The sequence below is a fragment of the Gadus morhua genome, chromosome 4 (assembly GCF_902167405.1).
Source record: "Gadus morhua chromosome 4, gadMor3.0, whole genome shotgun sequence".
NCBI lineage: Eukaryota > Metazoa > Chordata > Actinopteri > Gadiformes > Gadidae > Gadus > Gadus morhua.
The window spans coordinates 25,695,786-25,708,855 of NC_044051.1; the positions used below are offsets into that span (position 1 = coordinate 25,695,786).

General features: G+C 45.8%; 1 protein-coding gene across 1 annotated transcript in view; it reads right to left on the minus strand.

The window, feature by feature from the left end:
• The window catches only part of LOC115542959 (transmembrane protein 163), a 54,898-nt gene extending 43,644 nt beyond the window's left edge, over positions 1–11,254 (minus strand). The window contains exons 1-2 of the mRNA XM_030355479.1: positions 10,505–11,254; positions 9,469–9,588 (exon numbers count right to left, since the gene is read on the minus strand). Coding sequence (XP_030211339.1) covers positions 9,469–9,588; positions 10,505–10,724 — 340 coding nt within the window. The 5' untranslated portion in view covers positions 10,725–11,254. The remainder of the gene's footprint in view (positions 1–9,468; positions 9,589–10,504) is intronic.
• Positions 11,255–13,070: the final 1,816 nt, after the last annotated feature.

Genomic DNA, 13,070 nt, shown 5'->3' on the forward strand with positions numbered 1-13,070 from the left:
TAATTGTTGCATTCTCACGGTTAGCAAAGATACTTTTGGCCAAAAGGGATAAAATGCATTCTAGAAATGTGTCATTCAGCAGGTTGGGTTTAAGGGCATCTTGCTCACTACCGGTAGATTGTTGACATTCCGGGCTTAAACCCAGAACCTCTCGGCTGGGAGTTAACCATCCCTAACAACTACATTATCCTTCCCCTGGTGGGACGTGAGTCTGCATATTAATATACCAGATTAGTGAAACAAGCTCAGGTCATGTGATACACTCGTGTCAACACCGGTATTACCGATCATCAACGGTATAAACTTTGGAATAATGGGTTAGCTGAACCAGTATCTATTGCACCAATTGTTTCAGAGCGTGTTGTTTTTGTTTCAGAGAGTGTTGTACCTATATGTTCGCTGGTGCGGCCTCGCACTGTCTCGAGGTGTAAAACCCGCAGGCGAGGGCCGCGACCAGTATGTCCAACTCTGGCGATCCCACTGATCGCCTCAGAGCTGAGTGTTAACCAGACTCCCTCTGAAAATAACCCTGTACCTATATGTACGGTGGTGCGGCCTCGCGCTGTCTCGAGGTGTAAAACCTGCAGACGAGGGCCGCAACCAGTATGTCGAAACCGCGGTATCCCCTTGATCGCTTCAGAGCTGAGTGTTAACCAGACTCCCTCTGAAAATAATAAAAGGGAAGTACTCAGAATAGGGTTCATGAACATAAGGTCGCTTTCATCGAAGGCGCTCTTGGTCCATGATTTAATTATTGATAAAAAGATCGACATACTGGGGCTTTCTGAAACCTGGTTAAAACCAGATGAGTTTCTAGCCTTAAACGAAGCTACTCCACCCCATTACGTTAACACCCAAGTATCTAGAGAAGTTAAGAAAGGTGGTGGAGTAGCCCTGATATCTAATTCTAAGCTTAATTTAAAGCCGAAGAATAGATATATTTTCAGATCCTTTGAGGTGCTAGCGCTCTGCACCTCAGCTCCTCGAGAAGCAAAACGAGTTCCAGACTCTTTTGTTTTAGCTGTAGTATACCGTCCTCCAGGACCGTATTCAGTTTTTCTGGATGAGTTTTCTGACTTTGCAGCTGATTTGGCTACATATTCAGACAATATTTTGCTTATTGGGGATTTCAACATTCACGTGAATAACCCGTCTGATGCCCTCACAAGGGCTTTTCTGTCCATTACAGATACGCTTGGCTTCAAACAGCTCGTCCAGCAACCAACCCACATCGGTGGAAACACGTTGGATCTCGTTCTGACCCGCGATGTTGACATTTCGCAGCTAGTGGTCTCTTCCTACACCTCAGCTTTATCAGACCACTTTTTGCTCACTTTCCAGGTGGTGGTATCCTGCCCCTGCGACGATCAGCAAGCTACTTTCAGCTGTCGCCGCATCACACCTGCAACCATTACAGCTATGGAAGATAAGTTATCTGGTTCACTTGCACCTCTCTGTAACTATAGTGGTTCTGTGGAGTGCCTTACTGATGACCTCAACATTGCCTTGTCTGTTGCCATTGATTCAGTTGCTCCGTACGTAATTAAAAAACGAACATTGAAAAAACCAGCTCCTTGGTTTAATGCAGAAACTCGCATTTTGAAGCGAAATTGCAGGATCCTTGAACGCAAATGGCGCTCGACTAAACTTGAGGTCTTTCATCTTGCATGGCATAATAGTCTGATCACCTATAAGGGTGCGCTGACTATCGCCAGGAACGCCTACTTTTCTAGTATCATTAATTTGAATAGAAATAATCCTAAATTTCTTTTTTGACACGGTGAGGAGTCTCACTCAGAAACAGAATCAGACCGTAGGCTCCTCGATCTCGGCAGTGAATTATGGATTTCTTGAGAATAAGATTCAATCAATTAGAGAGGAAATTGATGCTTACGGGCGGCTAATCCTACACATCCTGTGGGGCAGGATGGGTTCTGCCAAATAGGATGTGAACTCTGACGCAACTCTTTGGAGTTTAAGGCGATTTCCTTGGTGGGACTTGATAGGGTGATAAGTCCTCAAAGCCAACAAACTTGTATGTTGGATCCGCTCCCTTCTAGGGTTCTTAAGGCTCTTTTTCCAACGGTGGGGCCTGTTATCCTCTTGCTTATGAATCTTTCGTTTTCAAACAGGAATTGTTCCTTCCCAATTTCAAGGCTGCGGTGTTAAACCCGCTACTCAAAAAGCCTGGCCTAGATCCTGAATAGTCAGGAACTATCGGCCTATATCGAATCTGCCCTTCTTGTCTAAGGTACAGGAAAGGATTGTAGCAAAGCAAATTGTTGACTATGTTGACGAGGAATATCTTTCGAACCTTTCCAGTCGGGGTTCAGGGAATTTCCACTCAACTGAAACTGCTATTACAAGAGTTGTAAACTGACATCCTCTTGGCTTTGGATAAAATACAAGCACAATGCTTGTGATGTTGGATCTGAGCGCTGCGTTTGATACGATTGACCATAGCACTCTTCTTCACCGTCCTTGAACACTATGTTGTTTCGGGGGTACGGCTCCTTGGTTGGCTTGAATCGTATCCTCACAGATAGAAACCCCAATTTGTGCTTCTGGAGGGGTGCAGAATCGAAGCATTGTAACTTGGCGCTTTGGCGTACCCACAAGGGTCGGTTCTTGGTCCCATTGATTTTTGCAATTTATATTGCTTCCCCCCTCGGTGACGTTATCCGCGGCTTTCGGAATTAGTTTCCATTGCTATGCGGACGACACCCAGCTCTACATTCCGTAGATTCGGGGATTCTGCCCAGATTCAAAGTTGGAGTCCTGTTTGGCTGCTGTGAAGGGCTGGATGTCACAAAACTTCCTACAGCTTAATACTGGGAAGACAGAGCTGATGATTATCGGCTCGAAGCGGGACCGGGAAAAGTTTGAGGATGTCTCTCTGTGGTTGGATGGCTTCGCCATCCCACAGAGTGCATCCGTCAGAAATCTTGGTGTCTTGTTTGACCCTCAACTATGCTTTGATCAGCATATAAGAAGTATAACTAGAATTGCCTTTTTCCATTTGAGAAACATTGCAAGAATCAGATCAATGTTATCTGTAGTGGATGCAGAGACACTGATTCATGCGTTTGTCTCGTCAAGACTGGACTATTGCAATGCACTGTTCTCGGGATTACCGAACTCTACTACAAAGAGTCTACAGCTGGTACACAATGCGGCAGCTAGATTGCTGACCAGAACGAGAAAGTTTGATCATATTACACCTATTCTCGCCTCTTTACATTGGCTACCAATAACTTTCAGATCAGACTTTAAGGTGCTATTGCTGACCTATAAAAGCCTTGCATGGGACTATCTCCATTGTATCCTGAAGGGACCTGATCATTCCTTTATAGTCCTTCTCGGTCTCTCCGGTCTTCGGGAGCCGGCCTTCTTTTCATGCCGAAGGTTTAAAAAGAAATTGGCTGGACAGAGAAGCGTTTGCCTATCGAGCCCCCTTTTTATGGAATAGGCCTGCCATTCAGCGATCAGGGAAGCTGACTCTGTGGAGCTATTCAAAGGGACCAGCTTCAAAACGCACCTCTATCAATCGTTGCATTTGGAGGGTGGTGAAAACAACAGATGCGTAGTGAAGACTACTCTTGTTTGCTTGTGCTTTTCTTATTACATTATACATTCCCACTATGTACTTTTCCGTTCTAATTCACTATTCTGTCAGTTGTAGCGTGCTGCGGGTGCTGGACTGGATGCCTGGACTCTCCTCATGGATAACCGCGCAGAACCCCATCACCATTTTAATATGATGTACATGTATTTACCTGTATGCCAATTGTGGCACCCATGCACTCCTGACCATCCCTGGAAGAAGGGATCCCTACACTGCGTTTCTTCTCAAGATTTCTTCCTTGCTGATTCAAGGGAGTTTTTTCTTGCCCGTGTGGGGGGCATGGGTAAAGGGGGGTGTCACAAGTATTTGGCCTGTTAAAGCCCTTTGAGACTGTAATGGTGATTAAGGGCTATATAAATAAAATTGAATTGAATTGAAACTAGGTCAACCGCCATCTTCTCCGTCAACTCTCCTCTCACACTCGGTGACAGCGTCTGGCAGCGCGCCAATTCTCGGTGACAGCGTCTTATAACGTTCTATATATAATAGTATAATATAATTTTATACATAATATCACGGCCAAAATCTCTGTGCGCCTCCGGATGGCCGTAGCGCGGGGAGCTCTCGTAGGAATTGGGCTTTGCGGGGTTTGTTTACCGGCGTTGCTATGGTTACGGGTCTTGTGCGTTCCAACGGTTTATTAGGTAGCCTATCTATTATTATAGATATATTATTATCACATTTTTATTTTCTTAATTATAATTATATTATTAATTTCTACTGATTTATTTTTTATTACTTATTAAAAAAAATAAAAAAAAATGTTGCCGGTGTACAACACCGAGTAATAGGTGTTGTCCTCAACACCAGTAACACCGGTAATACCGTATACCGCGGCAACCCTAGGGTGTACCAGTCATCGCTGTCACCAGCCCGTCGGACTTAGTGACGTAGGAACCCCTCATCCCTTCCGTAACCATGGTGACTCTCGTCAATGTCGCCCGTTAACAAGAGAGACTGACTCAAACATTTTTTTAAAAGAAAACCAGATCCAGGCTTGGCATGCAGTTTACATCAAACTATAACTGCAGGCAAACTACACACATCAAGTAGACTAGATAGTATGGAGAGAAATTAGAACTGCTGCTACTAAGTATAGATTAGAGCCTGAGGATCTTATGTAGAGACAAGAGAGGAGCATAAAGACTGGGGTTTAATTATGGTCAACATATATTTGATGCCTGCAATTATTTATTTATTTGACTTAACTTTGAAAGCTATGAACATCCAAAGGTTTAATTTTAATGGTATAAAAGGTTTTGATTCATCAAAGTCTCAATTCAACACAGGGTCATTCTGGACCATGGGATTCTCCAGACATTCAGATAGTGGTAAAGATATTACACTTGACACTAATCTAAAAAGACTTATAGGGCCATATCTTGCGTCCGGCGCAATTGACTTTCTCGTTGGCGCATGCGTCGTTGCTAGTTTGCAACTGGTCCAGAGCGTTCTTTTCCCTCCTGCGCCACGCGTCGGTAAATTAGAGAATGATCTTGCACCCAAGGGGCGGTTTGGCGCAAGGAGGAGGCGTGTTCTGGCACAAACGTTCCCTGGTGCTATTTTGCAGTTTCAGAAACCATTTGCGCCACAAACCAGGAAATACCTGGTTTAAAGTCAGCGGCGCCTTTTTCAGATGCTATTTTAAGGGCGCATGCATAATGTTGCTTGTGCACCTCGAGCATACACTTTGCTTCTCTCATCTACCTAGCCACACATTCTTGGTAAATTATTTGGGAACAGTTGATACAGCGGCAATAAGTTGTACTTTTAAATCAATGCATCTGCAAACACCGTACAGCAAACACATATTTTCTTGACACAGACATCGTGTACATGCCCATAACTTTTAGGATTGATGAGTATTTGATCGTGAAAAAACATTGTTTTACCGCGAGTGTTAAAAAGAATGAATGACTGCAGGTGCGCGTGTGTGCGTCCCTCTGTTCAAACACACGCAAACTAAACACGTAACGCATAATACAGTCCATGGCAATGTATATTAACGGGGGGACACATGCATATTAGGAACACAAGTCGATAACGATAATGCATACGATACTGATAAGAAACAATGTTTATAATGTATTGCGTATATCATTAAATAGAACCACAGTTACCGCATATCATATGTGTGTTAAGTTTTCTTTGCCGAAATTTATTTGAGGACCTTATTCCATGTGTGAATTAGGCAATATTATTTGGCCATAAACTGAGCCATTTGAAGTTTGAAATGCATGTGCATCTGTCTCATCGGAGACTGCAGACGCGGTGTCAAAATATCAACTCATCAGATTCAAATGTGCTCATGGCTCTTAAAGGGGATGGGAGCTGGCACTCTCATTGGTTTATTGCACGTTATGCCAAAACCACACCTACGGGTAATTAGGCTACTTCAGACCAACCATTTTTAGATTTGCGCCGGGCGCAAGAGTCATTTTTGCGCCTGTAAAATAGCGAAATCGCCATAGAACCGCCCACAAAGCTACTTGCGCTTGCCGCTTCTCACTTGTGTTTCAGACCGTTAAAATAGGGCCCCTAGTGTTCATTTGTCTTTCTGGTCAATTCTGATCAGTCCGGCCAAGCAGCCTTCCAGCTTAGCCCGCCAAACGGAATCAACCAATCAGGGGAAACCAATCGAATGGAATGGGTCTGTTTGCTTTATCACCCAGTCCCCTGCCGAAGGGGCGGGGCCTACCTCATTAACTCTGTTGGTCTTGATTGGGACTCAACAGGAAGTTGACAACAACAGCCTAAAGGGGTGGAACGCAGAGCTGAATTGTCAACCCAGTGACAATCCACTGAAGCAACACAGTCCAACAGAGTTTTGATCTGGGTCTTTGTGTTGTCTTTGTCAGGTGTTTGTGTATTCCGGTGGTGGTCGGCTATAATGCAGTGGAGAACGAACACGCCTCGGCCCTCGAGAGTCATGCATCTCGTTGGCGCTGAAACTAGCACCTTGTCATTGTGTTGGAGAACAGCAGGAGTCCATAGGTGTGATTAGTCTCACTATTAATATTAATCATCACCATTAATAATTTTTCTATCTTCTTCTAGCTGAAGCTTGTAATAATCAGACCTGCAAACTCCTCAGAGGAAAAAAGGTGACAGTGTCACGGGGGGATTTTTTTTTCATTGTAATATGCAAATTACACTAGTCTGAGCGAGACTTAACAAAACTCAGCATACTTTATCAAAAATCAAAGTCAAAACATCCTTGAGGCTTATAAAAAGTATTTTATTTACAACTGTCAAATTTTTTTTTGACTCTTAGCCTGTGGGGTGTTCCACAAAGCCGGTTTTATCACATAACCGGGTAAGTTAACCCAGGGTTTGCTGTAACCCTAGGTTTTCCGTTCCAAAAGGATCACGGTATGTTAGTTGCTATAGAAACATATGCTCTGAATCAAACCTGGTCGGAGCAGGTTTTGCGCAGGTTAAGTTTGAAACATAACCCAGTTTTGGGTATTTAAACCCGCGTTCACCGCAGATTTCATGTGTTCACAATGGCATGCCCTTTTGATGAGAGAACTGCTGATATCGGAGCGCAAATTATACGTGCAATCCACCAGGAGCGATTGATAAGACCACGGCTCGACATCTTGGCATATCAAATGACTTTTTGCTGGAGTGGAGAGATAGGCCTATAGATTCTCACGCAAATCTTTAATATATTTAAATAGCCTTACATAGCCAACACTACCAATCGAGGACCTGGCCTCAGTTCACTCCAGACTATTTGCGTAGCCCTCCGTTTTTTGCAAAAGGTAGTTTTATCTAGGCTATAATGTTGGAGATGCTGAGCACATCTCAGTCCTTTCAGATGACCCATCCAAGATTTGTATCGGCCTCCTATCATACAAAGAGCAATATTGTCTGAGTACTATGCCGAGAGGCACTTACAACACAAAGTATAAATTAGTCCTCAGTGGAGGACTATTTTATACTATAGTCTCTCTTTTATACTATAGTCTCCAGTGGACTTGCATCCACTGGAGAATGTTTGATCGTTACACGCACTAATCCATCTTGATCTGTGAAGTTGATGAATTGTCACTTTTAGGTTTTCTACCCAGTTACCAAAAAAATTATCTTTTGGAATAGTATGCGCTGTGGCAAGCACATGGTTTGCATGTGTTACTTCGAAGGCAAAAAATATATAAAATACAAGAAAACACAAAAACCTACATTCAACCAGTGGGGTATGGCCCCTGACTCTCTGAGGAGGTAGGTACCTCCAGGTACCCCCTCCATGCCAGGGCGCCCTGAATTTATGTTTTTTAACAGCTCCTCCAACGGGGTCAAGACAATTTGAGGGCCAGATCCAGTCTGCCGACTGTCGGCCTTTTCACGATTGGCTTAAAAAAATGGCTTATTTAAATTTATACCAATACGATGGTGGGAAAAGCTTACCAGTTTGTATGTTTTTTATACTTCATTTTTATACTTGATCCGCTGACCGCTTGGAAGCCATCGGAGTACATATTTTTTTAGAAGAAAGGGGTTATGTGGTAGGATCTTTAAGAATGCTTAACTGGGATATTTATATATTCATGGCTGAAATATTAAGGATCATGCTTTTGACGTGTAACTAACGCATTTACGCGGTCAGCGATCCGCTGCCAGGCTTTGGTTCTCCGGGTTGCAGACACTTTAGCGTTCCCTTTTCTTGTGTTAATGTCCTTCTCCTCGTCATAGCTCTCCAGGGGAACCTGAAGTTCCATTTCTTTGAAATAAGCGGCCCGTTTCGCCATTTCGATCAGGGTTTCCATGATCCATACATCACGTCTTTTTAGGTTTGGCGTGGAAGCGCACAACCCTGTGTTAACCAACCCCGAGTTGATTTGAACCAATGCATAACCGCTGCTGTGGAACCGAAAACTCTGGGTTAGTCGGCACAGGGTAAATCAACCTAGAGTTCAGTGTTTACTCAGTGTTTGTTAAACCTCCGTTCGTGGAACACCCCTCTGGACGAGTGTTTCGCAAGCTCTCTTGCGTTGTTTGGCCGCATGCGCATGCGGATGCGGAAGCGCATGCGCGGTAGCCAGGCGACCGTCTCATCCAATGGCAAGCTCAGTTGGTGCTGTGTGCTTCAAGATTCCGATTGGCCCAGAGAAATGTCAATTATAAGAAAGATTCTGAAGCAAGTGCTGAGATTCCGATTGGCCCAGAGAAATGTCAATTATAAGAATGATCCAATAATTTTTTTCGCAATTCTGGACCCCCCCTCCCCAAAACAAAACTCTCCGGTTCTACACGATTCACGTGAATGACCAAATTGACCAAGAAAACGGCGATTGTCGCCGAAAAGCAACAAGTTTGCAGCTTTGAATAATGGATATTTAAATGTTAAATTCCAATGCTGTTGTTTAATAGCATATTTTTTTTATCTTAGAACACATTATCTCCTGTGAACTACAGATTTCTAATAAAACCAGCAAGGCCATCAAAATGATCAGTCAGCTTGAAACCATTTTATTAAATGCTCTAACAGAAATATTACAAAATCAAGGTCTGGATATTAAAGGACTAATTTTATTATAAAATATCAGCTTAGAAGGCTTCTTATATGCATGAATACAAACAACATGTGTTCCATGCTCAAGTGCCTGTTGAATATTCAAAAGCCGTTGTTAGATGGCTGGGCCCTTTTCAACAGATTCCACTCACATCATCACCCTAAAATCGTTCCTACAGCACCTTTAAGTACCTTAAGCACCTTTAACTCAAAACTTGCACCAAACTACAAAATGGTGACCCCCTGTAATTTGTGCACTACATAGGGGACAAGGTCCAAATGGAACAGGGCTTGTCTATTGGATCATTCAGTGAGCAGTACTCACTGAATGCAGCGATGGCCAGCAGGATGGTCACCACGATGGACACCCAGGACACCCACAGGGCCTTCTTGCGATAGCTCTGGGCCTCGTGGGGCTTCAGACGCATGCTGCTCTCCAGAAGACCTGTGGAGGCCAGACCACCATCTTCCTCATTACCATCGTCATCATTCTTAGTGTGTGTGTGTGTGTGTGTGTGTGTGTGTGTGTGTGTGTGTGTGTGTGTGTGTGTGTGTGTGTGTGTGTGTGTGTGTGTGTGTGTGTGTGTGTTTAGCCTTCCGGATCCGGTACTTGCGTACACTACTTAAAAAATAAACGCTGTCATAATCAATTTACTACTTTTCACAGTGATGGTATTACAGTTACAGTAATCCTATTACTTATGTAGAGCACACATGCTCCACTGTACGTTAGAACAACATTAAACACTATGACGACTAACGAGGACGGGTGTGGTCTGACTGTGGAGCCAGCTAAACAATGTTATTGAAAACTCCCTCAAACTATCGGGATAACAATAAACACATTGGGGTTACTTAACAAACCCTAGCAGTACTCACAACCATTAGAAAAGTGTTTGTTATGAGGGGGACTAGCCTGTGTGTGTGTGTGTGTGTGTGTGTGTGTGTGTGTGTGTGTGTGTGTGTGTGTGTGTGTGTGTGTGTGTGTGTGTGTGTGTGTGTGTGTGTGTGTGTGTGTACGTTGGTGTGTCTGTGTGCCCGTGTGTGCGTGTGCGTGCGTGCGTGTGGCAAAAACTGACCAGAATTGAATGTAAACAGGCTGAACTAAATGATATTGGCAGTTATTCTTAAACACTGAATAGAATGGCCAAGCATTGATCTGTTTCCACAGTGATGTCAAGAGTCAAGACTCACCGACATTGACATCTCCAATCAATGTCTGCATGGTGTGAATGGACTACATTGATCCATTTGATAGACAATTACAGCTAAAACAACTGTATCAACGACCCAGCAGTCTCATGCAGTTCCTTACGGTCAACATTCTACAACTTTGGCCTGATTATCTTAGTTTGACCCACCCTGGTCCTCTATGCTGTCCGTGATCTTCATCTCCTGGTCCATGTTGAAGCCTTCCACCGGACTGTCCCCCGTGGGTTCCTGCTGCTGCTCTGCGATGTCTGCCTGCTCGCACCTTCCGTTCGGCACCGACGGGTCCGGGACTAGAGCTGGGTCCGGGGGAGGGCTGTGGATCACCGCCGGATCAGGGCTCTGTGGGGGGTCTGACATCGTGTGAACCATGGGGTTAAACTAACGTCGGCACTCCTAAAATCTCACAGAAGGGCGTGACAAGTGCGGTATGTCACTCTGTAGCAACAGAGGGAGTGAGGTGGGTGGAGGGGGGGAGAGCAGCGGCAGGAGTGGGGCAGCAGCCGTCAGTATTAAGCGGCGTCCAAGGTGTGGGGAGGACCGACGTGAGCGCTTGAGGCAACGAAAACCGAGCGCGAAATAACGCACGCATTCCACACGTCGATTTCGCTCGAAGTCGTGATTCTGCAAACACGCGGGTTCTAATTGCGAAAAAAAAAAGAGCAGAAGACAGTCGTCCACGACGCGGGGTAACTCACGAGACCTGTGTGGCAGGGCGCGAGGTGGAGCTTCACGGGGTGGGGTAACTCACGAGACCTGTGCTGCGGGGCGCGAGGTGGAGTTCCACGAGGTGGGGTAACTCACGAGACCTGTGCTGTGGGGCGCGAGGCGGAGCTCCCGTCTTCTGTGCGCTGCGCTCGCGAGTCGCCGCGCTCCACTGCGGTGGAAACATGCGTCTCACGTGGCCTCGTCGTCGCACTGCCTCCTGATAGGCGGACCCCTTCTTTGATCTCGGAAATGAGAAGCAGCACGTGACTTGCTCATGATAGACCAACATGACAACAAACTATTTTGAAAGGGAAAACCATGTCATCGATGTTACTCTCAAAAAGGAAAACATCATGCACAAGCTCACACACACACACACACACACACACACACACACACACACACACACACACACACACACACACACACACACAGACACACACACACACAAACACACACACACACACACACACACACACACACACACACACAAACACACACACACACACACACACACACACACACACTCCTAGCACATTCACAGATTATATTGTTACACGTTCAGACCATAGTGGGTCTAGTCCTATTGGGTCTAGTCCTATTTCAGACCATAGTGGGTCTAACAAAAGGCAACTTTTCATCAGATTTAGGAAGCAGTCCTTCCAATCCCACAGTATCTTACTGGCTTACTACTATATGATAGCAGGCCTGTCGGAGAAGTTACTCCTCCACACTTGGTCAAGTGCGCATGTGCCAAACAGCCCGCAGCTCACACACACACACCATGCATGCATGCACAGACTTCCAGACGCACGCACGCACGCACACACACACACACACACACACACACACACACACACACACACACACACACACACACACACACACACTCACCGCATACACACACACCGCACACACATGCACACACAAACACCGGACACACTCGCGCACGGACGTAGACGATGCAACGCTTTTTTGCAAAACTATTCCTTGAGCATCCCGCAATGTCTTGCGATTTCGACTTGTTTGCATATCAGCAAACAAGTCGAAAAACATGTCAATAACTAGTATTGTGGTGACCCACAAGTAAGATTAAGAGACATTCAACAAGGAACGGGAAAGGGTTATGGGATAGCAGTTACGGTTTCACGTGTTGTGTCCGTTTGACCTCACTCTAGGTTGAGGTGAAGTTTTATATTGAAGTGGAGAGTAACGCTGACTCGACGCATCTCCGTCTCTTGTCTCCTCATTTATTGCCCTCCATAATTGGTGACACTGAGTTATGTCACACATCGACGGTGGTGAAAAGGCTGCTGCTGCGGCGCCGGCCCCTGCTAGCGGCGCGGCTAACGTCGGTGCTATCTACGCTGCCACTGTCAAGTTACCGGACTTTTGGCAGCACAACCCACAGCCGTGGTTTCAACACATCGATGCCCAGTTCCAGCTGAGAGGAATAACACAGGACGTTACAAAGTATTTCCACGTAGTAGCGGCCTTAGATGCCTCGACGACAGCCAGGGCAATGGCGCAGTTGGAGGCTCCTCCAGCTGTCGGAAATACGACGCACTCAAAACGTTCTTGAACCTCTTTGAACTGTCGGAGCTGGAGAAAGCAGACCGCCTGCTTTCCCTGAACGGCCTGGGCGACAGCAAGTTGGCCAAGTTAATGGAGAGGATGCTGGCTGTTCTGGGCTCGGCGGATCCCTCATTCCTCTTCGCCCACATTTTCCTGCGGCAGCTTTCAGCACCCGTGCGCACCGCACTGGCCAGCTCCCCCCCTTTTCCTCCAGAGACTACTGGACACTGGCTGTGGAGGCAGACAGGATTTTCCTCGCCAACAGGCAGCAGTTTGTCCATGCGCTGCCACCCCCTCAGCACACGTCTGCCCCTCTTCCACCCCCTGGGTACGACCCGGACACCGCAGCTGCTGTAACGGCCCGCCGACAGCGTGACGACGGGTGGTGTTATTACCATTCCAGGTTTGGGGCCAAGGCCAAGCAGTGTCACCAAC